Raw genomic sequence first — 25872 nt, 5'->3', positions numbered from 1 at the left:
TCACTGGCCACCCGCCACGATTTTGAGCCGACTTCCTGTGGCTTTATGGCTGCTTGGCACCACTAGTTCCCCCAGGGGTCTGATTCGGGCATCGCTGGCTTGAATCAATCGCATGTTGGCATCAGTTGTAACTTGCCCAAGAATGTGCCCTCCTCCCATTGTCCACCATACTATATCCGCCGTCTACAGGAATACACTACAGTCTGCAGCAACTGCAGGTGATGGACAGGTGGAGACAGCGATTGTTCCCTGGTATCATCCATGGTTGACACTGCTGCCCTTCATAAGTGACGGATAGAGCTCCCTGCCCCCAACATCCACATATGTGACTGATAGATATCAATAATATATTATAACGCTACAGTACTGATATAACCCCCAGACATTACACCATATGTGACTGATATCAGCCTCTTATAACGCTCCAGTACTGATATAACCTCCAGACATTACACCATATGTGACTGATATCAGCCTCTTATAACGCTCCAGTACTGATATAACCTCCAGACATTACACCATATGTGACTGATATCAGCCCCTCTTATAACGCTCCAGTACTGATATAACCTCCAGACATTACACCATATGTGACTGATATCAGCCCCTCTTATAACGCTCCAGTACTGATATAACCCCCAGACATTACACCATATGTGACTGATATCAGCCTCTTATAACGCTACAGTACTGATATAACCCCCAGACATTACACCATATGTGACTGATATCAGCCTCTTATAACGCTCCAGTACTGATATAACCACCAGACATTACACCATATGTGACTGATATCAGCCTCTTATAACGCTCCAGTACTGATATAACCCCCAGACATTACACCATATGTGACTGATATCAGCCCCTCTTATAACGCTCCAGTACTGATATAACCCCCAGACATTACACCATATGTGACTGATATCAGCCCCTCTTATAATGCTCCAGTACTGATATAACCTCCAGACATTACACCATATGTGACTGATATCAGCCCCTCTTATAACACTCCAGTACTGATATAACCCCCAGACATTACACCATATGTGACTGATATCAGCCCCTCTTATAACGCTCCAGTACTGATATAACCCCCAGACATTACACCATATGTGACTGATATCAGCCCCTCTTATAACGCTCCAGTACTGATATATCCCCCTGTTATTACACCATATGTGACTGATATCAGCCCCTCTTATAACGCTCCAGTACTGATATAACCTCCAGACATTACACCATATGTGACTGATATCAGCCCCTCTTATAACGCTCCAGTACTGATATAACCCCCAGACATTACACCATATGTGACTGATATCAGCCCCTCTTATAACGCTCCAGTACTGATATAACCCCCAGACATTACACCATATGTGACTGATATCAGCCCCTCTTATAACGCTCCAGTACTGATATAACCTCCAGACATTACACCATATGTGACTGATATCAGCCCCTCTTATAACGCTCCAGTACTGATATAACCCCAGACATTACACCATATGTGACTGATATCAGCCCCTCTTATAACGCTCCAGTACTGATATAACCCCCAGACATTACATCATATGTGACTGATATCAGCCTCTTATAATGCTCCAGTACTGATATAACCCCCAGACATTACACCATATGTGACTGATATCAGCCCCTCTTATAACGCTCCAGTACCGATATAACCCCAGACATTACACCATATGTGACTGATATCAGCCCCTCTTATAACGCTCCAGTACTGATATAACCTCCAGACATTACATCATATGTGACTGATATCAGCCCCTCTTATAACGCTCCAGTACTGATATAACCTCCAGACATTACATCATATGTGACTGATATCAGCCCCTCTTATAACGCTCCAGTACTGATATAACCCCCAGACATTACACCATATGTGACTGATATCAGCCCCTCTTATAATGCTCCAGTACTGATATAACCCCCAGACATTACACCATATGTGACTGATATCAGCCCCTCTTATAACGCTCCAGTACTGATATAACCCCAGACATTACACCACATGTGACTGATATCGGCCTCTCTTATAACGCTCCAGTACTGATATAACCTCTAGACATTACATCATATGTGACTGATATCAGCCCCTCTTATAACGCTCCAGTACTGATATAACCCCCAGACATTACACCATATGTGACTGATATCTGCCCCTCTTATAACGCTCCAGTACTGATATAACCCCCAGATATTACACCATATGTGACTGATATCAGCCCCTCTTATAACGCTCCAGTACTGATATATCCTCCAGACATTACACCATATGTGACTGATATCAGCCCCTCTTATAACGCTCCAGTACTGATATCACCGCAGACATTACACCATATGTGACTGATATCAGCCCCTCTTATAACGCTCCAGTACTGATATAATCTCCAGACATTACACCATATGTGACTGATATCAGCCTCTTATAACGCTCCAGTACTGATATAACCTCCAGACATTACACCATATGTGACTGATATCAGCCCCTCTTATAACGCTCCAGTACTGATATAACCCCCAGACATTACACCATATGTGACTGATATCAGCCCCTCTTATAACGTTCCAGTACTGATATAACCTCCAGACATTACACCATATGTGACTGATATCAGCCTCTTATAACGCTCCAGTACTGATATAACCTCCAGACATTACACCATATGTGACTGATATCAGCCCCTCTTATAACGCTCCAGTACTGATATAACCCCCAGACATTACACCATATGTGACTGATATCAGCCTCTTATAACGCTCCAGTACTGATATAACCTCCAGACATTACACCATATGTGACTGATATCAGCCCCTCTTATAACGCTCCAGTACTGATATAACCCCCAGACATTACACCATATGTGACTGATATCAGCCCCTCTTATAACGCTCCAGTACTGATATAACCCCCAGACATTACACCATATGTGACTGATATCAGCCCCTCTTATAACGCTCCAGTACTGATATAACCCCCAGACATTACACCATATGTGACTGATATCAGCCCCTCTTATAATGCTCCAGTACTGATATAACCTCCAGACATTACACCATATGTGACTGATATCAGCCCCTCTTATAACGCTCCAGCACTGATATAACCTGCATATTATATGATTACTTTCACACAGGGCCGTCGTGTTGGTTGTTATTCCTGTAGATATTACCCATCGGGGCGGCGGGGATGGAGTCGCTGACTGTGGGCGGTTGCAGATTTCGGGGTTTGAGGTGCAGCGCGGGAGGAGTCTTGCTGGTGGAAGTTGTTATGCTTTTGGTCGCAGATGATGGTGGTGGCTGTTTGCACATAGTAGGGCACTAACCTTCGCTCTGTTTACACTCTTCTCAAGGTTAGCAGAGCCATGTGTGTAGCGCTCTGCTGTCACGGAGGAGCCATGTGCGCTGCGATCTGCTGTCATTGCAGGGTTTTGTGCACCTCTCTCTGTTGTTACCGTGGAGCCTTGTGTGCTGCGCTCTGCCGTTACCGTGGAGCCTTGTGTGCTGCGCTCTGCCGTTACCGAGGAGCCTTGTGCGCTGCGCTCTGCTGTCACCATGGAGCCATGTGTGCTGCGCTCTGCCATTACCGAGGAGCCTTGTGCGCCGCGCTCTGCCGTTACTGTGGAGCTGTGTGCACCGCTCTCTGCTGTTACCGTGGAGCCGTGTGCACCGCTCTCTGCTGTTACCGTGGAGCCTTGTGCGCACCTCTCTGCTGTTACCGTGGAGCCGTGTGCACCGCTCTCTGCTGTTACCGTGGAGCCGTGTGCACCGCTCTCTGCTGTTACCGTGGAGCCGTGTGCACTGCTGTCTGCTGTTACCGTGGAGCCGTATGCACCACTCTCCTTTACCGTGGAGGCTTGTGCGCCGCTCTCTGCTATTACCGTGGAGGCTTGTGCGCCGCTCTCTGCTGTTACCGTGGAGCCGTGTGCATCACTCTCTGCTGTTACTGTGGAGCCTTGTGCGCCTCTTTGCTGTTACCGTGGAGACTTGTGCGCCGCTTTCTACTGTTACCGTGGAGCCTTGTGTGCCTCTCTCTGCTGTTACCGTGGAGCCTTGTGCGCCGCTCTCTGCTGTTACCGTGGAGCCGTGTGCACCGCTCTCTGCTGTTACCGTGGAGCCGTGTGCACCGCTCTCTGCTGTTACCGTGGAGCCGTGTGCGCCTCTCTATGCTGTTACCGTGGAGCCTTGTGCACCGCTCTCTGCTGTTACTGTGGAGCCTTGTGCGCCGCTCTCTGCCGTTACCGTGGAGCCGTGTGCACCGCTCTCTGCTGTTACCGTGGAGCCTTGTGCACCGCTCTCTGCTGTTACCGTGGAGCCTTGTGCACCGCTCTCTGCTGTTACCGTGGAGCCTTGTGCACCGCTCTCTGCTGTTACCGTGGAGCCGTGTGCGCCGCTCTCTGCTGTTACCATGGAGCCGTGTTCATCACTCTCTGCTGTTACTGTGGAGCCTTGTGCGCCTCTTTGCTATTACCGTGGAGACTTGTGCGCCGCTCTCTACTGTTACCTTGGAGCCTTGTGCGCTGCTCTCTGCTGTTACCGTGGAGCCTTGTGCGCTGCTCTCTGCTGTTACCGTGGAGCCGTGTGCACCGCTCTCTGCTGTTACCGTGGAGCCGTGTGCACCGCTCCCTGCTGTTACCGTGGAGCCGTGTGCGCCTCTCTCTGCTGTTACCGTGGAGCCGTGTGCACCGCTCTCTGCTGTTACCGTGGAGCCGTGTGCGCCGCTCTCTACTGTTACTGTGGAGCCTTGTGCACCGCTCTCTGCTGTTACCGTGGAGCCTTGTGCGCCGCTCTCTGCTGTTACCGTGGAGCCTTGTGCACCGCTCTCTGCTGTTACCGTGGAGCCGTGTGCACCGCTCTCTGCTGTTACTGTGGAGCCTTGTGCACCGCTCTCTGCTGTTACTGTGGAGCCTTGTGCGCCGCTCTCTTCTGTTACCGTGGAGCCTTGTGCACCGCTCTCTACTGTTACCGTGGAGCCTTGTGCACCGCTCTCTGCTGTTACCGTGGAGCCGTGTGCACCGCACTCTGCTGTTACTGTGGAGCCTTGTGCGCCGCTCTCTGCCGTTACCGTGGAGGCTTGTGCGCCGGGCTCTGCTGTCACTGCGGAGCCGCTCTCTGCCGTCACTGCTGTCTCCTTTTTTTTATACATGTTTGGGGCTCTCTGGGACTTGTAGTCCTCTGACACTGTGGAGAGTGTAACGTAACATCTGCCGGGTTCTCACATCAATGCTCTGGAAAGGAAGCTTAGAGGAATCTGCGGAGATGGAGGACAGTGGTCCCGGCGTGACCCCAGGGGCGGACGCTCCAGCGATGGACGCCTGAGTTGTGACCCCCGTATGTGTAGCAGCTTCTGCCCAGACTTTACCTGTTCCTAGAGCAGTCAGAGACCCCCCTGCCCGTCAGCTCCTGGAAGTGACCCCCGAGGATGAAACTGGCACAACCCAGAATGGCGGAGAGCCGGCCCGACCAGTTCCACCACATTCCGCTCCTCGGTGATGGAGGGGACGGGCCGGTGTGACGGCAGTGAGGACTGATGCCGGGGACACGGCCGCCGTCTGCTGTCAGTCGCGTTAATTAGCCCTCGTTAATTATCTGCCAGGCGCAGAGCGGTGACGGGATTACCCCTTTATTGGACTCCGCTCAGCGCCAGAAGATCCCGTAAGACGCAATTATTGTCTGTTCTCCGGCCGCCGTTCAGGGAGGCGAGAATCTCCGACCATCTGTCAGGAGTCGTCCTTAGGGTTAAGCACATTCTGGGCCCGCACGGCCGTCACCCAGCTTTCCGAGCACTCAGAATGGCTCTTCTTGTAATGGTGAATTTCTGGTGTCTGTGTATGAGTCCGCGGCCCGGGGTTATTACAGTCTCGGGTCTTCCATCTGTGCAGTTACTACTCCCATCATCCTGTGCTGGCTGCAGGGAGTTGTAGTTCTGCAGCGCGGTGATCCTGACGATAAGAGCACGATTACATAACATTCTGATAGACGCCCTCGTTATCATAGTAATGGCGGCCACGCCCGGATTGTGCTGCACGCTGCGAATGTCGGCGCTGCCCCGCACCCGGGTCACATGGTGGGCACCCGAGACGTCTTGGCTCTGTTCACACCGGGCGCATGCACTGTATGTGGCCACGATGGGGCACAAGCCGGGAGTATCATCCCCATCATTGCCAACCTCCTGCTGTGGTCCTGATGGATCCCATTGTTTCCCCTTAGATATTGGGAGGTGCGTTTATAGCATGCCCGGGCTGATTCTCGGGGGGCTGCACTGGTTCCGGAGGTCCCGATCTTCTTGTTGTCAGATTTGCGATGTCCTGAGTGGATCTGTGGCGCGTCTGTCGCTACGGTCCCAGGATCGAGTCCCAGGCTCGGGCCCCGCGGTCCCAGGCTCGGGCCCCGCGATCCCAGGCTCGGGCTCCGCGGTCCCAGGCTCGGGCCCCGCTGTCCCAGGCTCGGGCTCCGCGGTCCCAGGCTCGGGCTCCGCGGTCCCAGGCTCGGGCTCTGCGGTCCCAGGCTCGGGCCCCGCGGTCCCAGGATGGGGCCCCGCGATCCCAGGCTCGGGGCCCCGCGGTCCCAGGCTCGGGCCCCGCGGTCCCAGGCTCGGGCCCCGCGGTCCCAGGCTGGGGCCCCGCGATCCCAGGCTCGGGGCCCCGCGGTCCCAGGATGGGGCCCCGCGTTCCCAGGCTCGGGCCCCGCGTTCCCAGGCTCGGGCCCCGCGTTCCCAGGCTCGTGCCCCGCGGTCCCAGGCTCGAGCTCCGCGGTCCCAGGCTTGGGCCCCGCGGTCCCAGGCTCGGGCTCCGCGGTCCCAGGATGGGGCCCCGCACTCACATTCCCGCAGATTAATGACTATAATTACTAATCCCAGGACGGTTATTAATAGTCAGTGAGGAGGAAGCCGCTCGGCAGGTACCTGAGCCCGGGTGAGTCACGGCCGTGCAGGCAAGTCCCGGCGGCGTGCTCGCCCATCGCTGTCAGTCTGTGCGCGGACAGAGAGACGAGAGGATGGCGGCTGCTCGCTGCTGTATGCTGAACATCAGAGGTCGGTGCCGCCAGTTATATCTGTGTCCGGTCATTATATTATTACACTGCACAACATTATATCAGTCATTGTACAAGCGCTACATTGTGACACTGTATAATCCTCCCATATAAACCACGCTGCGTGATATTGTCACACTGCTGCTCCTTATAGCAGATAACGTTATATATTACACTACAGTAGGTTATATTACATTACAGAATATTACACTACACTAATTACACTACTGTGCGTTATATTACACTACCGTGCATTATATTACATTACAGTGTGTTATATTACACTACGTTATATTACACTACAGTACATTATATTATATAGCCTATGGTGAGTGCGCTGAGCTGCTGTATCTGAGCCTATGGTGAGTGCGCTGAGCTGCTGTATCTGAGCCTATGGTGAGTGCACTGAGCTGCTGTATCTAAGCCTATGGTGAGTGAGCTGAGCTGCTGTATCTGAGCCTATGGTGAGTGCACTGAGCTGCTGTATCTAAGCCTATGGTTAGTGAGCTGAGCTGCTGTATCTAAGCCTATGGTGAGTGCGCTGTGAGCAGAGTTGCTGTATCTGAGCCTATGGTGAGTGAGCTGAGCTGCTGTATCTAAGCCTATGGTGAGTGCGCTGTGAGCTGAGCTGCTGTATCTGAGCCTATGATGATTGCGCTGAGCTGCTGTATCTAAGCCTATGGTGAGTGCGCTGAGCTGCTGTATCTAAGCCTATGGTGAGTGAGCTGAGCTGCTGTATCTAAGCCTATGGTGAGTGCGCTGAGCTGCTGTATCTGAGCCTATGGTGAGTGCGCTGAGCTGCTGTATCTGAGCCTATGATGATTGCGCTGAGCTGCTGTATCTAAGCCTATGGTGAGTGCGCTGAGCTGCTGTATCTAAGCCTATGTTGAGTGAGCTGAGCTGCTGTATCTGAGCCTATGGTGAGGGAGCTGAGCTGCTGTATCTAAGCCTATGGTGAGTGCGCTGAGCTGCTGTATCTGAGCCTATGATGATTGCGCTGAGCTGCTGTATCTAAGCCTATGGTGAGTGCGCTGAGCTGCTGTATCTAAGCCTATGGTGAGTGTGCTGAGCTGCTGTATCTGAGCCTATGGTGAGTGCGCTGTGAGCTGAGCTGCTTTTTCTGAGCCTATGGTGAGTGTGCTGAGCTGCTGTATCTGAGCCTATGGTGAGTGCGCTGTGAGCTGAGCTGCTGTATCTGAGCCTATGGTGAGTGCGCTGAGCTGCTGTATCTGAGCCTATGGTGAGTGTGCTGAGCTGCTGTATCTAAGCCTATGGTGAGGGCGCTGAGCTGCTGTATCTAAGCCTATGGTGAGTGCGCTGAGCTGCTGTATCTAAGCCTATGGTGAGTGGCTGTGAGCTGAGCTGCTGTATCTAAGCCTATGGTGAGTGCGCTGAGCTGCTGTATCTGAGCCTATGATGATTGCGCTGAGCTGCTGTATCTAAGCCTATGGTGAGTGCGCTGAGCTGCTGTATCTAAGCCTATGGTGAGTGCGCTGAGCTGCTGTATCTGAGCCTATGGCGAGTGCGCTGAGCTGCTGTATCTAAGCCTATGGTGAGTGCGCTGAGCTGCTGTATCTGAGCCTATGGTGAGTGCGCTGAGCTGCTGTATCTGAGCCTATGGTGAGTGTGCTGAGCTGCTGTATCTGAGCCTATGGTGAGTGCGCTGTGAGCTGAGCTGCTGTATCTGAGCCTATGGTGAGTGCGCTGAGCTGCTGTATCTAAGCCTATGGTGAGTGCGCTGAGCTGCTGTATCTGAGCCTATGATGATTGCGCTGAGCTGCTGTATCTAAGCCTATGGTGAGTGCGCTGAGCTGCTGTATCTAAGCCTATGGTGAGTGCGCTGAGCTGCTGTATCTGAGCCTATGGTGAGTGCGCTGAGCTGCTGTATCTAAGCCTATGGTGAGTGCGCTGAGCTGCTGTATCTGAGCCTATGGTGAGTGCGCTGAGCTGCTGTATCTGAGCCTATGGTGAGTGTGCTGAGCTGCTGTATCTGAGCCTATGGTGAGTGCGCTGTGAGCTGAGCTGCTGTATCTGAGCCTATGGTGAGTGCGCTGAGCTGCTGTATCTGAGCCTATGGTGAGTGTGCTGAGCTGCTGTATCTAAGCCTATGGTGAGGGCGCTGAGCTGCTGTATCTAAGCCTATGGTGAGTGCGCTGAGCTGCTGTATCTAAGCCTATGGTGAGTGGCTGTGAGCTGAGCTGCTGTATCTAAGCCTATGGTGAGTGCGCTGAGCTGCTGTATCTAAGCCTATGGTGAGTGCGCTGAGCTGCTGTATCTAAGCCTATGGTGAGTGCGCTGTGAGCTGAGCTGCTGTATCTGAGCCTATGGTGAGTGCGCTGAGCTGCTGTATCTGAGCCTATGGTGAGTGTGCTGAGCTGCTGTATCTAAGCCTATGGTGAGTGAGCTGAGCTGCTGTATCTGAGCCTATGGTGAGTGCGCTGAGCTGCTGCATCTAAGCCCATGGTGAGTGCGCTGTGAGCTGAGCTGCTGTATCTGAGCCTATGATGAGTGCGCTGAGCTGCTGTATCTGAGCCTATGGTGAGTGCGCTGAGCTGCTGTATCTAAGCCTATGGTGAGTGCGCTGAGCTGCTGTATCTAAGCCTATGGTGAGTGCGCTGAGCTGCTGTATCTAAGCCTATGGTGAGTGCGCTGAGCTGCTGTATCTAAGCCTGTGGTGAGTGCGCTGTGAGCTGAGCTGCTGTATCTGAGCCTATGGTGAGTGGCTGTGAGCTGAGCTGCTGTATCTGAGCCTATGGTGAGTGCGCTGAGCTGCTGTATCTAAGCCTATGGTGAGTGCGCTGAGCTGCTGTATCTAAGCCTATGGTGAGTGCGCTGAGCTGCTGTATCTAAGCCTATGGTGAGTGCGCTGAGCTGCTGTATCTGAGCCTATGATGAGTGCGCTCAGCTGCTGTATCTGAGCCTATGGTGAGTGGCTGTGAGCTGAGCTGCTGTATCTGAGCCTATGATGAGTGCGCTGAGCTGCTGTATCTAAGCCTATGATGAGTGAGCTGAGCTGCTGTATCTAAGCCTATGATGAGGGAGCTGAGCTGCTGTATCTAAGCCTATGATGAGGGAGCTGAGCTGCTGTATCTGAGCCTATGATGAGTGCGCTCAGCTGCTGTATCTAAGCCTGTGGTGAGTGCGCTGTGAGCTGAGCTGCTGTATCTGAGCATATGGTGAGTGGCTGTGAGCTGCTGTATCTGAGCCTATGGTGAGTGCGCTGTGAGCTGAGCTGCTGTATCTGAGCCTATGGTGAGTGCGCTGTGAGCTGAGCTGCTGTATCTAAGCCTATGGTGAGTGTGCTGAGCTGCTGTATCTAAGCCTATGGTGAGTGCGCTGAGCTGCTGTATCTAAGCCTATGGTGAGTGCGCTGAGCTGCTGTATCTGAGCCTATGGTGAGTGCGCTGTGAGCTGAGCTGCTGTATCTAAGCCTATGGTGAGTGCGCTGTGAGCTGAGCTGCTGTATCTGAGCCTATGGTGAGTGCGCTGTGAGCTGAGCTGCTGTATCTGAGCCTATGGTGAGTGCGCTGTGAGCTGAGCTGCTGTATCTAAGCCTGTGGTGAGTGCGCTGAGCTGCTGTATCTGAGCCTATGATGAGTGCGCTGTGAGCTGAGCTGCTGTATCTGAGCCTATGGTGAGTGCGCTGTGAGCTGAGCTGCTGTATCTAAGCCTATGGTGAGTGCGCTGTGAGCTGAGCTGCTGTATCTGAGCCTATGGTGAGTGCGCTGTGAGCTGAGCTGCTGTATCTAAGCCTATGGTGAGTGCGCTGTGAGCTGAGCTGATGTATCTGAGCCTATGGTGAGTGCGCTGTGAGCTGAGCTGCTGTATCTGAGCCTATGATGAGTGCGCGCTGAGCTGCTGTATCTAAGCCTGTGGTGAGTGCGCTGAGCTGCTGTATCTGAGCCTATGATGAGTGCGCTGTGAGCTGAGCTGCTGTATCTGAGCCTATGGTGAGTGGCTGTGAGCTGAGCTGCTGTATCTGAGCCTATGGTGAGTGCGCTGTGAGCTGAGCTGCTGTATCTGAGCCTATGGTGAGTGGCTGTGAGCTGAGCTGCTGTATCTGAGCCTATGGTGAGTGAGCTGAGCTGCTGTATCTAAGCCTGTGGTGAGTGCGCTGTGAGCTGAGCTGCTGTATCTGAGCCTATGGTGAGTGCGCTGTGAGCTGAGCTGCTGTATCTGAGCCTATGATGAGTGCGCTGTGAGCTGAGCTGCTGTATCTGAGCCTATGATGAGTGCGCTGTGAGCTGAGCTGCTGTATCTGAGCCTATGGTGAGTGGCTGTGAGCTGAGCTGCTGTATCTGAGCCTGTGATGAGTGCGCTGTGAGCTGAGCTGCTGTATCTGAGCCTATGGTGAGTGCGCTGTGAGCTGAGCTGCTGTATCTAAGCCTATGATGAGTGCGCTGTGAGCTGAGCTGCTGTATCTGAGCCTATGATGAGTGGCTGTGAGCTGAGCTGCTGTATCTGAGCCTATGGTGAGTGGCTGTGAGCTGAGCTGCTGTATCTGAGCCTATGGTGAGTGCGCTGTGAGCTGAGCTGCTGTATCTGAGCCTATGGTGAGTGCGCTGTGAGCTGAGCTGCTGTATCTAAGCCTATGGTGAGTGGCTGTGAGCTGAGCTGCTGTATCTGAGCCTATGATGAGTGCGCTGTGAGCTGAGCTGCTGTATCTGAGCCTATGGTGAGTGCGCTGTGAGCTGAGCTGCTGTATCTGAGCCTGTGGTGAGTGCGCTGTGAGCTGAGCTGCTGTATCTAAGCCTATGATGAGTGCGCTGTGAGCTGAGCTGCTGTATCTAAGCCTGTGGTGAGTGCGCTGTGAGCTGAGCTGCTGTATCTAAGCCTATGATGAGTGCGCTGTGAGCTGAGCTGCTGTATCTGAGCCTTTGATGAGTGGCTGTGAGCTGAGCTGCTGTATCTAAGCCTGTGGTGAGTGCGCTGTGAGCTGAGCTGCTGTATCTAAGCCTATGGTGAGTGCGCTGTGAGCTGCTGTATCTGAGCCTATGGTGAGTGCGCTGTGAGCTGCTGTATCTGAGCCTATGGTGAGTGCGCTGTGAGCTGAGCTGCTGTATCTAAGCCTATGGTGAGTGCGCTGAGCTGCTGTATCTGAGCCTATGGTGAGTGTGCTGAGCTGCTGTATCTAAGCCTATGGTGAGTGCGCTGAGCTGCTGTATCTAAGCCTATGGTGAGTGCGCTGAGCTGCTGTATCTGAGCCTATGGTGAGTGCGCTGTGAGCTGAGCTGCTGTATCTAAGCCTATGGTGAGTGCGCTGTGAGCTGAGCTGCTGTATCTGAGCCTATGGTGAGTGCGCTGTGAGCTGAGCTGCTGTATCTGAGCCTATGGTGAGTGCGCTGTGAGCTGAGCTGCTGTATCTAAGCCTGTGGTGAGTGCGCTGTGAGCTGAGCTGCTGTATCTGAGCCTATGGTGAGTGGCTGTGAGCTGAGCTGCTGTATCTAAGCCTATGATGAGTGCGCTGTGAGCTGAGCTGCTGTATCTGAGCCTATGGTGAGTGGCTGTGAGCTGAGCTGCTGTATCTGAGCCTATGATGAGTGCGCTGTGAGCTGAGCTGTTGTATCTGAGCCTATGATGAGTGCGCTGTGAGCTGAGCTGCTGTATCTGAGCCTATGGTGAGTGGCTGTGAGCTGAGCTGCTGTATCTAAGCCTATGATGAGTGCGCTGTGAGCTGAGCTGCTGTATCTAAGCCTATGGTGAGTGGCTGTGAGCTGAGCTGCTGTATCTAAGCCTATGGTGAGTGGCTGTGAGCTGAGCTGCTGTATCTGAGCCTATGATGAGTGCGCTGTGAGCTGAGCTGCTGTATCTAAGCCTATGATGAGTGCGCTGTGAGCTGAGCTGCTGTATCTGAGCCTATGGTGAGTGCGCTGTGAGCTGAGCTGTTGTATCTGAGCCTATGGTGAGTGCGCTGTGAGCTGAGCTGCTGTATCTGAGCCTATGGTGAGTGCGCTGTGAGCTGAGCTGCTGCATCTAAGCCTATGGTGAGTGCGCTGTGAGCTGAGCTGATGTATCTGAGCCTATGGTGAGTGGCTGTGAGCTGAGCTGCTGTATCTAAGCCTATGGTGAGTGCGCTGTGAGCTGAGCTGCTGTATCTGAGCCTATGGTGAGTGCGCTGTGAGCTGAGCTGCTGTATCCAAGCCTATGGTGAGTGCGCTGTGAGCTGAGCTGCTGTATCTGAGCCTATGGTGAGTGAGCTGAGCTGCTGTATCTAAGCCTATGATGAGTGCGCTGTGAGCTGAGCTGATGTATCTGAGCCTATGGTGAGTGCGCTGTGAGCTGAGCTGCTGTATCTGAGCCTATGGTGAGTGAGCTGAGCTGCTGTATCTAAGCCTATGGTGAGTGCGCTGTGAGCTGAGCTGCTGTATCTGAGCCTATGGTGAGTGCGCTGTGAGCTGAGCTGCTGTATCTGAGCCTATGGTGAGTGCGCTGTGAGCTGAGCTGCTGTATCTAAGCCTATGGTGAGTGCGCTGTGAGCTGAGCTGCTGTATCTGAGCCTATGGTGAGTGCGCTGTGAGCTGAGCTGCTGTATCTAAGCCTATGGTGAGTGCGCTGTGAGCTGAGCTGCTGTATCTGAGCCTATGATGAGTGCGCGCTGAGCTGCTGTATCTGAGCCTATGGTGAGTGCGCTGTGAGCTGAGCTGCTGTATCTAAGCCTGTGGTGAGTGCGCTGAGCTGCTGTATCTGAGCCTATGATGAGTGCGCTGTGAGCTGCTGTATCTGAGCCTATGGTGAGTGCGCTGTGAGCTGAGCTGCTGTATCTGAGCCTATGGTGAGTGGCTGTGAGCTGAGCTGCTGTATCTGAGCCTATGATGAGTGCGCTGTGAGCTGAGCTGCTGTATCTGAGCCTATGGTGAGTGGCTGTGAGCTGAGCTGCTGTATCTGAGCCTATGGTGAGTGCGCTGTGAGCTGAGCTGCTGTATCTGAGCCTATGGTGAGTGCGCTGTGAGCTGAGCTGCTGTATCTGAGCCTATGGTGAGTGCGCTGTGAGCTGAGCTGCTGTATCTGAGCCTATGATGAGTGCGCTGTGAGCTGAGCTGCTGTATCTGAGCCTATGGTGAGTGGCTGTGAGCTGAGCTGCTGTATCTGAGCCTGTCATGAGTGCGCTGTGAGCTGAGCTGCTGTATCTGAGCCTATGGTGAGTGCGCTGTGAGCTGAGCTGCTTTATCTAAGCCTATGGTGAGTGCGCTGTGAGCTGAGCTGATGTATCTGAGCCTATGGTGAGTGCGCTGTGAGCTGAGCTGCTGTATCTAAGCCTATGGTGAGTGCGCTGTGAGCTGAGCTGATGTATCTGAGCCTATGGTGAGTGGCTGTGAGCTGAGCTGCTGTATCTAAGCCTATGGTGAGTGCGCTGTGAGCTGAGCTGCTGTATCTGAGCCTATGGTGAGTGAGCTGAGCTGCTGTATCTAAGCCTATGATGAGTGCGCTGTGAGCTGAGCTGATGTATCTGAGCCTATGGTGAGTGCGCTGTGAGCTGAGCTGCTGTATCTGAGCCTATGGTGAGTGCGCTGTGAGCTGAGCTGCTGTATCTAAGCCTATGGTGAGTGCGCTGTGAGCTGAGCTGCTGTATCTGAGCCTATGGTGAGTGCGCTGTGAGCTGAGCTGCTGTATCCAAGCCTATGGTGAGTGCGCTGTGAGCTGAGCTGCTGTATCTGAGCCTATGGTGAGTGAGCTGAGCTGCTGTATCTAAGCCTATGATGAGTGCGCTGTGAGCTGAGCTGATGTATCTGAGCCTATGGTGAGTGCGCTGTGAGCTGAGCTGCTGTATCTGAGCCTATGGTGAGTGCGCTGTGAGCTGAGCTGCTGTATCTAAGCCTATGGTGAGTGCGCTGTGAGCTGAGCTGCTGTATCTGAGCCTATGGTGAGTGCGCTGTGAGCTGAGCTGCTGTATCTGAGCCTATGGTGAGTGCGCTGTGAGCTGAGCTGCTGTATCTAAGCCTATGGTGAGTGCGCTGTGAGCTGAGCTGCTGTATCTGAGCCTATGGTGAGTGCGCTGTGAGCTGAGCTGCTGTATCTAAGCCTATGGTGAGTGCGCTGTGAGCTGAGCTGATGTATCTGAGCCTATGGTGAGTGCGCTGTGAGCTGAGCTGCTGTATCTGAGCCTATGATGAGTGCGCGCTGAGCTGCTGTATCTGAGCCTATGGTGAGTGCGCTGTGAGCTGAGCTGCTGTATCTAAGCCTGTGGTGAGTGCGCTGAGCTGCTGTATCTGAGCCTATGATGAGTGCGCTGTGAGCTGCTGTATCTGAGCCTATGGTGAGTGCGCTGTGAGCTGAGCTGCTGTATCTGAGCCTATGGTGAGTGGCTGTGAGCTGAGCTGCTGTATCTGAGCCTATGATGAGTGCGCTGTGAGCTGCTGTATCTGAGCCTATGGTGAGTGCGCTGTGAGCTGAGCTGCTGTATCTGAGCCTATGGTGAGTGGCTGTGAGCTGAGCTGCTGTATCTAAGCCTATGATGAGTGCGCTGTGAGCTGAGCTGCTGTATCTGAGCCTATGGTGAGTGCGCTGTGAGCTGAGCTGCTGTATCTGAGCCTATGATGAGTGCGCTGTGAGCTGAGCTGCTGTATCTGAGCCTATGGTGAGTGGCTGTGAGCTGAGCTGCTGTATCTGAGCCTGTCATGAGTGCGCTGTGAGCTGAGCTGCTGTATCTGAGCCTATGGTGAGTGCGCTGTGAGCTGAGCTGCTTTATCTAAGCCTATGGTGAGTGCGCTGTGAGCTGAGCTGATGTATCTGAGCCTATGGTGAGTGCGCTGTGAGCTGAGCTGCTGTATCTAAGCCTATGGTGAGTGCGCTGTGAGCTGAGCTGATGTATCTGAGCCTATGGTGAGTGCGCTGTGAGCTGAGCTGCTGTATCTGAGCCTATGATGAGTGCGCTGTGAGCTGAGCTGCTGTATCTAAGCCTGTGGTGAGTGCGCTGAGCTGCTGTATCTGAGCCTATGATGAGTGCGCTGTGAGCTGCTGTATCTGAGCCTATGGTGAGTGCGCTGTGAGCTGAGCTGCTGTATCTAAGCCTGAGTGGCTGTGAGCTGAGCTGCTGTATCTGAGCCTATGGTGAGTGCGCTGTGAGCTGAGCTGTTGTATCTGAGCCTATGGTGAGTGCGCTGTGAGCTGAGCTGCTGTATCTGAGCCTATGGTGAGTGCGCTGTGAGCTGAGCTGCTGTATCTAAGCCTATGGTGAGTGCGCTGTGAGCTGAGCTGATGTATCTGAGCCTATGGTGAGTGGCTGTGAGCTGAGCTGCTGTATCTAAGCCTATGGTGAGTGCGCTGTGAGCTGAGCTGCTGTATCTGAGCCTATGGTGAGTGCGCTGTGAGCTGAGCTGCTGTATCCAAGCCTATGGTGAGTGCGCTGTGAGCTGAGCTGCTGTATCTGAGCCTATGGTGAGTGAGCTGAGCTGCTGTATCTAAGCCTATGATGAGTGCGCTGTGAGCTGAGCTGATGTATCTGAGCCTATGGTGAGTGCGCTGTGAGCTGAGCTGCTGTATCTGAGCCTATGGTGAGTGCGCTGTGAGCTGAGCTGCTGTATCTAAGCCTATGGTGAGTGCGCTGTGAGCTGAGCTGCTGTATCTGAGCCTATGGTGAGTGCGCTGTGAGCTGAGCTGCTGTATCTGAGCCTATGGTGAGTGCGCTGTGAGCTGAGCTGCTGTATCTAAGCCTATGGTGAGTGCGCTGTGAGCTGAGCTGATGTATCTGAGCCTATGGTGAGTGCGCTGTGAGCTGAGCTGCTGTATCTGAGCCTATGATGAGTGCGCGCTGAGCTGCTGTATCTGAGCCTATGGTGAGTGCGCTGTGAGCTGAGCTGCTGTATCTAAGCCTGTGGTGAGTGCGCTGAGCTGCTGTATCTGAGCCTATGATGAGTGCGCTGTGAGCTGCTGTATCTGAGCCTATGGTGAGTGCGCTGTGAGCTGAGCTGCTGTATCTGAGCCTATGGTGAGTGGCTGTGAGCTGAGCTGCTGTATCTGAGCCTATGATGAGTGCGCTGTGAGCTGCTGTATCTGAGCCTATGGTGAGTGCGCTGTGAGCTGAGCTGCTGTATCTGAGCCTATGGTGAGTGGCTGTGAGCTGAGCTGCTGTATCTAAGCCTGTGGTGAGTGCGCTGTGAGCTGAGCTGCTGTATCTAAGCCTATGATGAGTGCGCTGTGAGCTGAGCTGCTCTATCTGAGCCTATGGTGAGTGCGCTGTGAGCTGAGCTGCTGTATCTGAGCCTATGATGAGTGCGCTGTGAGCTGAGCTGCTGTATCTGAGCCTATGGTGAGTGGCTGTGAGCTGAGCTGCTGTATCTGAGCCTGTCATGAGTGCGCTGTGAGCTGAGCTGCTGTATCTGAGCCTATGGTGAGTGCGCTGTGAGCTGAGCTGCTTTATCTAAGCCTATGGTGAGTGCGCTGTGAGCTGAGCTGATGTATCTGAGCCTATGGTGAGTGCGCTGTGAGCTGAGCTGCTGTATCTGAGCCTATGATGAGTGCGCGCTGAGCTGCTGTATCTGAGCCTATGGTGAGTGCGCTGTGAGCTGAGCTGCTGTATCTAAGCCTATGATGAGTGCGCTGTGAGCTGAGCTGATGTATCTGAGCCTATGGTGAGTGAGCTGAGCTGCTGTATCTAAGCCTATGATGAGTGCGCTGTGAGCTGAGCTGCTGTATCTGAGCCTATGGTGAGTGCGCTGTGAGCTGAGCTGCTGTATCTGAGCCTATGGTGAGTGCGCTGTGAGCTGAGCTGCTGTATCTAAGCCTATGGTGAGTGCGCTGTGAGCTGAGCTGCTGTATCTGAGCCTATGGTGAGTGCGCTGTGAGCTGAGCTGCTGTATCTAAGCCTATGGTGAGTGCGCTGTGAGCTGAGCTGATGTATCTGAGCCTATGGTGAGTGGCTGTGAGCTGAGCTGCTGTATCTGAGCCTATGGTGAGTGCGCTGTGAGCTGAGCTGCTGTATCTGAGCCTATGATGAGTGCGCTGTGAGCTGAGCTGCTGTATCTAAGCCTGTGGTGAGTGCGCTGAGCTGCTGTATCTGAGCCTATGATGAGTGCGCTGTGAGCTGCTGTATCTGAGCCTATGGTGAGTGCGCTGTGAGCTGAGCTGCTGTATCTGAGCCTATGGTGAGTGCGCTGTGAGCTGAGCTGCTGTATCTGAGCCTATGGTGAGTGCGCTGTGAGCTGAGCTGCTGTATCTGAGCCTGTCATGAGTGCGCTGTGAGCTGAGCTGCTGTATCTGAGCCTATGGTGAGTGAGCTGAGCTGCTGTATCTAAGCCTATGGTGAGTGGCTGTGAGCTGAGCTGATGTATCTGAGCCTATGGTGAGTGGCTGTGAGCTGAGCTGCTGTATCTGAGCCTATGGTGAGTGGCTGTGAGCTGAGCTGCTGTATCTGAGCCTATGGTGAGTGCGCTGTGAGCTGAGCTGCTGTATCTGAGCCTATGGTGAGTGCGCTGTGAGCTGAGCTGCTGTATCTAAGCCTATGGTGAGTGGCTGTGAGCTGAGCTGCTGTATCTGAGCCTATGATGAGTGCGCTGTGAGCTGAGCTGCTGTATCTGAGCCTATGGTGAGTGCGCTGTGAGCTGAGCTGCTGTATCTGAGCCTATGGTGAGTGCGCTGTGAGCTGAGCTGCTGTATCTAAGCCTATGGTGAGTGGCTGTGAGCTGAGCTGCTGTATCTGAGCCTATGATGAGTGCGCTGTGAGCTGAGCTGCTGTATCTAAGCCTATGGTGAGTGCGCTGTGAGCTGAGCTGCTGTATCTAAGCCTATGGTGAGTGCGCTGTGAGCTGAGCTGCTGTATCTGAGCCTATGGTGAGTGGCTGTGAGCTGAGCTGCTGTATCTGAGCCTATGGTGAGTGGCTGTGAGCTGAGCTGCTGTATCTGAGCCTATGGTGAGTGCGCTGTGAGCTGAGCTGCTGTATCTAAGCCTGTGGTGAGTGCGCTGTGAGCTGAGCTGCTGTATCTAAGCCTATGATGAGTGCGCTGTGAGCTGAGCTGCTGTATCTGAGCCTATGATGAGTGCGCTGTGAGCTGAGCTGCTGTATCTGAGCCTATGGTGAGTGCGCTGTGAGCTGAGCTGCTGTATCTGAGCCTGTCATGAGTGCGCTGTGAGCTGAGCTGCTGTATCTGAGCCTATGGTGAGTGAGCTGAGCTGCTGTATCTAAGCCTGTGGTGAGTGCGCTGAGCTGCTGTATCTGAGCCTATGATGAGTGCGCTGTGAGCTGCTGTATCTGAGCCTATGGTGAGTGCGCTGTGAGCTGAGCTGCTGTATCTGAGCCTATGGTGAGTGCGCTGTGAGCTGAGCTGCTGTATCTAAGCCTATGGTGAGTGGCTGTGAGCTGAGCTGCTGTATCTGAGCCTATGATGAGTGCGCTGTGAGCTGAGCTGCTGTATCTGAGCCTATGGTGAGTGGCTGTGAGCTGAGCTGCTGTATCTGAGCCTATGATGAGTGGCTGTGAGCTGAGCTGCTGTATCTGAGCCTATGGTGAGTGGCTGTGAGCTGAGCTGCTGTATCTGAGCCTATGATGAGTGGCTGTGAGCTGAGCTGCTGTATCTGAGCCTATGGTGAGTGGCTGTGAGCTGAGCTGCTGTATCTGAGCCTATGATGAGTGCGCTGTGAGCTGAGCTGCTGTATCTGAGCCTATGGTGAGTGCGCTGTGAGCTGAGCTGCTGTATCTAAGCCTGTGGTGAGTGGCTGTGAGCTGAGCTGCTGTATCTGAGCCTGTGGTGAGTGCGCTGTGAGCTGAGCTGCTGTATCTAAGCCTATGATGAGTGCGCTGTGAGCTGAGCTGCTGTATCTGAGCCTTTGATGAGTGCGCTGTGAGCTGAGCTGCTGTATCTGAGCCTATGGTGAGTGGCTGTGAGCTGAGCTGCTGTATCTGAGCCTGTGGTGAGTGCGCTGTGAGCTGCTGTATCTGAGCCTATGGTGAGTGCGCTGTGAGCTGCTGTATCTGAGCCTATGGTGAGTGCGCTGTGAGCTGCTGTATCTGAGCCTATGGTGAGTGCGCTGTGAGCTGCTGTATCTGAGCCTATGGTGAGTGGCTGTGAGCTGAGCTGCTGTATCTGAGCCTATGATGAGTGGCTGTGAGCTGAGCTGCTGTATCTGAGCCTGTGGTGAGTGCGCTGTGAGCTGAGCTGCTGTATCTGAGCCTATGGTGAGTGCGCTGTGAGCTGCTGTATCTGAGCCTATGGTGAGTGCGCTGTGAGCTGAGCTGCTGTATCTGAGCCTGTGGTGAGTGGCTGTGAGCTGAGCTGCTGTATCTGAGCCTGTGGTGAGTGGCTGTGAGCTGAGCTGCTGTATCTGAGCCTGTGGTGAGTGCGCTGTGAGCTGAGCTGCTGTATCTGAGCCTGTGGTGAGTGCGCTGTGAGCTGAGCTGCTGTATCTGAGCCTATGGTGAGTGGCTGTGAGCTGAGCTGCTGTATCTGAGCCTGTGGTGAGTGCGCTGTGAGCTGAGCTGATGTATCTAAGCCTATGGTGAGTGGCTGTGAGCTGAGCTGCTGTATCTGAGCCTATGGTGAGTGGCTGTGAGCTGAGCTGCTGTATCTGAGCCTATGGTGAGTGGCTGTGAGCTGAGCTGCTGTATCTAAGCCTATGGTGAGTATCTGTGAGCTGAGCTGCTGTATCTGAGCCTGTGGTGAGTGCGCTGTGAGCTGAGCTGCTGTATCTAAGCCTATGGTGAGTGCGCTGTGAGCTGAGCTGCTGTATCTAAGCCTGTGGTGAGTGGCTGTGAGCTGAGCTGCTGTATCTGAGCCTATGGTGAGTGCGCTGTGAGCTGAGCTGCTGTATCTGAGCCTGTGGTGAGTGGCTGTGAGCTGAGCTGCTGTATCTGAGCCTGTGGTGAGTGCGCTGTGAGCTGAGCTGATGTATCTAAGCCTATGGTGAGTGGCTGTGAGCTGAGCTGCTGTATCTGAGCCTATGGTGAGTGGCTGTGAGCTGAGCTGCTGTATCTGAGCCTATGGTGAGTGGCTGTGAGCTGAGCTGCTGTATCTGAGCCTATGGTGAGTGGCTGTGAGCTGAGCTGCTGTATCTAAGCCTATGGTGAGTATCTGTGAGCTGAGCTGCTGTATCTGAGCCTGTGGTGAGTGCGCTGTGAGCTGAGCTGCTGTATCTAAGCCTATGGTGAGTGCGCTGTGAGCTGAGCTGCTGTATCTAAGCCTGTGGTGAGTGGCTGTGAGCTGAGCTGCTGTATCTGAGCCTATGGTGAGTGCGCTGTGAGCTGAGCTGCTGTATCTGAGCCTGTGGTGAGTGGCTGTGAGCTGAGCTGCTGTATCTAAGCCTATGGTGAGTGCGCTGAGCTGCTGTATCTAAGCCTGTGGTGAGTGCGCTGTGAGCTGAGCTGATGTATCTAAGCCTATGGTGAGTGGCTGTGAGCTGAGCTGCTGTATCTGAGCCTATGGTGAGTGGCTGTGAGCTGAGCTGCTGTATCTGAGCCTATGGTGAGTGGCTGTGAGCTGAGCTGCTGTATCTGAGCCTATGGTGAGTGGCTGTGAGCTGAGCTGCTGTATCTAAGCCTATGGTGAGTATCTGTGAGCTGAGCTGCTGTATCTGAGCCTGTGGTGAGTGCGCTGTGAGCTGAGCTGCTGTATCTAAGCCTATGGTGAGTGCGCTGTGAGCTGAGCTGCTGTATCTAAGCCTGTGGTGAGTGGCTGTGAGCTGAGCTGCTGTATCTGAGCCTATGGTGAGTGCGCTGTGAGCTGAGCTGCTGTATCTGAGCCTGTGGTGAGTGGCTGTGAGCTGAGCTGCTGTATCTAAGCCTATGGTGAGTGCGCTGAGCTGCTGTATCTAAGCCTGTGGTGAGTGGCTGTGAGCAGTAATGGATGATGAATGTCTCCTTCCTGCTATAAAGTTGCAGTAATCCCCTGTTAATGTCAGTGCGATCTCCGCTGCCGTCACCTCATGCTTCCTCCTCTGTGACGCATCTCCCCGTCCTGCGGAGCCGGCTGCGGAGCCGCGGTGCCTCGTTAGTAGTCACACAGGTTTCCTAGTAGCCTTGAACGAGGGCGAGGCAGACGGGACCGTCGGGGTCCTAGAGCTTTCTAACGGACGGTGGGCGCCAGCTTCTCACAAATCCCTCTGCTGCTCTGTTACAGTGTATCAGTGTGGGTTGCAGGTCTGCACTGATACATTGTATCCACTTGTCAGCTGAGAGTAGCAATTAACCTGTTCACTGCTCTAATGGGGCTGCATTGTTCCCATTCTCTGAGGGCAAGCAGAGATCTTAGACATTGATGCAGAATTGAAGCCCAGAGTTTTCTAGAAGATTGGAGACTGTTAATTTACATTCATATACGGAAGCCCAGTAAATCCTTTTGGTCTGCGGTTGCCCCGGCCTCTCTGCCCCAGCCTCTCTTCCATGGCCTTTCTGCCACGGCGCCTCTGCACAGCCTCTCTTCTTGGCCTCTCTGCCCGGCCTCTCTGCCCAGCTTCTCTGCCTGGCCTTTCTGCCACGGCGCCTTTTCCACGGCCTCCCTTCTTGGCCTCTCTGCCCGGCCTCTCTTCTTGGCCTCTCTGCCCGGCCTCTCTTCTTGGCCTCTCTGCCCGGCCTCTCTGCCCGGCCTCTCTTTTTGGCCTCTCTTCTTGGCCTCTCTTCTTGGCCTCTCTTCTTGGCCTCTCTGCCCGGCCTCTCTTCCCGGCCTCTCTTCTTGGCTTCTCTGCCAAGAAATTACACCTCAATCAAAATAATGTAGGATTGGTGAGCGAAAAATCCATGAAGTAGCGAGTAACGTTGCGACCTCGTCCGGGTCTTTTTCAAACATCGCTAAAAAATATAAATAAATGAGGCCATGAGAAATGGTGATTTTGCATATAATGACATACATAGAACAATACAATGAAATAAAATGAAAGAACATGTTACAAAATGAAAAGACATATTAAAGGGAACCTGTCACCCCCAAAATGGAAGGTGAGCGAAGCCCCCGACATCAGGGGTATATAATAATTATAATAATCTTTATTTTTATATAGCGCTAACATATTCCGCAGCGCTTTACAGCTTGCACACATTATCATCACTGTCCCCGTTGGGGCTCACAATCTAAATTCCCTATCAGTATGTCTTTGGAATGTGGGAGGAAACTGGAGAACCCGGAGGAAACCCACGCAAACACGGGGAGAACATACAAACTCTTTCCAGATGTTGTCCTGGGTAGGATTAGAACCCAGGACTCCAGCGGTGCAAGGCTGCTGTGCTAACCACTGAGCCACCGTGTATATATACAGCATTGTGTAATGCATTCTGTAACGCTGTAGATAAGCCCCCAATATATCCTGAAAGATGAGAAATAAAGGTTAGATTATACTCACCCAGGGGCGGTCCGGTCCGGCGCCTCCCATCTTCATATGATGTTGTTCTCTTTGCTTCCTGTCGCGGCTCCGGCGCAGGCGTACTGATCTGTCCTGTAGAGGGGAGAGTAATGTACTGCAGTGCGCAGGGAAAGGTCAGGGAGGCCGAGCGCATGCGCACTGCAGTACATTACTCTGCCCTCAACAGGACAGATCAGTACGCCTGCGCCGGAGCCGTGACAGAAGCAAGGAAGAGGACGTCATCGTATGAAAATGGGAGGCCCCGGACCGCAACACCCATCGGATCAGACCGCCCGCCCCTGGGTGAGTATAATGTAACCTGTCTTTCTTATCTTTCAGGATACATCGGGGTTTTATCTACAGCATTCCAGAATGCATTACACAATGCTGGACATAAGCCCCTGATGCTGGTGGGCTTAGCTCACCTTCGATTTTGGGGGTGACAGGTCCCCTTTAAAAAAAATTGGCAACCAAACTACAAACAGGAAATGCATAAATAAAGCATACGCAAAAAAACATAAAAGTGAAAAAATACTGTTGGAGACAGTGTAACGTGAAATGGAGAATGGAAGGGGGGGAGTTTCTTTTTTTCCCAGCGGTGTGCGCCTTTCTCCTCTATGATGCCATACATATTAGACTGTGGATTCTCCGGTCAATATCAGTGGGTGCAGCCAGTGTAGTGTAATGTATATGGGGCTTCACGAGGAGCCACACATGAGTGTCCTATAGGTACGTATATACCCCCTATATGTCGCCTATAGGTATATACACTGCTCACCAGTACGTGTCATTCCCCCAATATACCTGTCCCAGTACCCTCTATACCCACACCATAAACTTCTGCACGGATCCCCCTGTATACCGCCGTCTGCCAAACATATCCCCCTGTGTACCGCCGTCTGCTGCACGGATCCCCCTGTATACTGCTGTCTGCTGCACGGATCCCTCTGTATACCGCCGTCTGCTGCACGGATCCCCCTGTATACCGCCGTCTGCCAAACATATCCCCCTGTATACCCCCGTCTGCTGTACGGATGCCCCTGTATACCCCCATCTGCTGCACGGATCCCCCTGTATACCGCCGTCTGCCAAACATATCCCCCTGTATACCGCCGTCTGCTGCACGGATCCCCCTGTATACTGCTGTTTGCTGTGGTCCGTGGAGGAGTCGTGTCCTAATAACCAGGCAGTAGGCCAGAGCTCGGCTAGTGAAGGGTTAATGCTTGCGGAGGTCGTTGATTTGCGGTGACCTCACTCTTTGCCCCCTGGGCTGCGCCAATCGTTGAGCATCTTATCAGGGCGCCGTGTACACAGAGGCGGGGTCACCCCTGTATCATGCTCTCCCATGATGCATCGCTCCCTCCACCTCGAGGTGCAGTCTGACACCTGGATAATAGTTGTCAGGAGCCTCGGCACTGTAATGAGTATAGCATTCCTTGTATTTTACGGGGGGCGCGTCTCTCGTTCATCCCCTCACTTGACCTCCATGGGTTTTTTTTGGCTTTTTTTGCAGAAGCTTTTTCTGTCACCGGGGGAGAAAATGGCGGCAAAACCGACTCCGTGGCCAATTTACAACCACAGACATCACTGAATTCAATCCAGAGCTCGCCGGGCCCTAAGCGCTCCACGAACACGCTGAAGAAGTGGCTGACGAGTCCGGTGCGGCGTCTGAACAGTGGCAAAGCCGAGAGCAACATCAAGAAGCAGAAGAAACGAGCCGGGAACCTGGGCTCCCCCCGAGCCAACGACGACACCACGCTGCAGGGCGACAGCGCCGACGAGGTGGGACACCGCTGTGATCGGCCTCCCAGAGAGGGGCGCGAGCCGTGATCGGCCTCCCAGAGGGGCGCGAGCGGTGATTGTCCTCCCACAGAAGCGCGAGCCGTGATCGGCCTCCCAGAGATGGCCCCGCGAGCCGTGATCGGCCTCCCAGAGGGGCGCGAGCCGTGATCGGCCTCCCAGAGAGGGGCGCGAGCCGTGATCGGCCTCCCAGAGGGGCGCGAGCCGTGATCGGCCTCCCAGAGAGGGGCGCGAGCCATGATCGGCCTCCCAGAGAGGCGCGAGCCGTGATCGGCCTCCCAGAGGGGGGAGCGAGCCGTGATCGGCCTCCCAGAGAGGGGAGCGAGCCGTGATCGGCCTCCCAGAGGGGCACGAGCCGTGATCGGCCTCCCAGAGAGGGGCGCGAGCCATGATCGGCCTCCCAGAGAGGCGCGAGCCGTGATCGGCCTCCCAGAGAGGGGAGCGAGCCGTGATCGGCCTCCCAGAGAGGGGCACGAGCCGTGATCGGCCTCCCAGAGAGGGGCGCGAGCCGTGATCGGCCTCCCAGAGGGGAATGAGCCCAGATATTAGCATCCCTGAGCCCTCCAAACATTCCATTCCCCGCCTTCAACATCCACTAAGATGTGACAACCATTCTCTGCCCTAAAATCCATCAGGTTGTCAGACCTCAGCACATTGTGGTTATATGAGGTTGTCGGAGTCCTGCACAATGTGGTTATATGAGGTTGTCGGTGTCCTGCACAATGTGGTTATATGAGGTTGTCGGTGTCCTGCACAATGTG

At 53.8% G+C, this 25872-nt stretch overlaps 1 protein-coding gene across 8 annotated transcripts in view; it reads left to right on the top strand.

Moving 5' to 3' along the window:
* The window catches only part of KALRN (kalirin RhoGEF kinase), a 424214-nt gene that overhangs the window by 256175 nt on the left and 142167 nt on the right, over positions 1 to 25872 (top strand). For 7 of the 8 annotated variants that reach the window (XM_069732606.1, XM_069732607.1, XM_069732608.1 and 4 more), the window contains one exon: positions 24825 to 25093. In XM_069732606.1, coding sequence (XP_069588707.1) covers positions 24825 to 25093 — 269 coding nt within the window. Of the gene's footprint in view, positions 1 to 6982; positions 7052 to 24824; positions 25094 to 25872 lie in introns of those variants that run through there. The other variant, XM_069732611.1, reaches the window with a different exon arrangement.

The sequence above is a fragment of the Ranitomeya imitator genome, chromosome 7, assembly GCF_032444005.1.
Source record: "Ranitomeya imitator isolate aRanImi1 chromosome 7, aRanImi1.pri, whole genome shotgun sequence".
Lineage (NCBI taxonomy): Eukaryota > Metazoa > Chordata > Amphibia > Anura > Dendrobatidae > Ranitomeya > Ranitomeya imitator.
The sequence above is the reverse complement of the archived record's forward strand: the minus strand, read 5'-3'. Positions and strand labels throughout refer to the sequence as shown.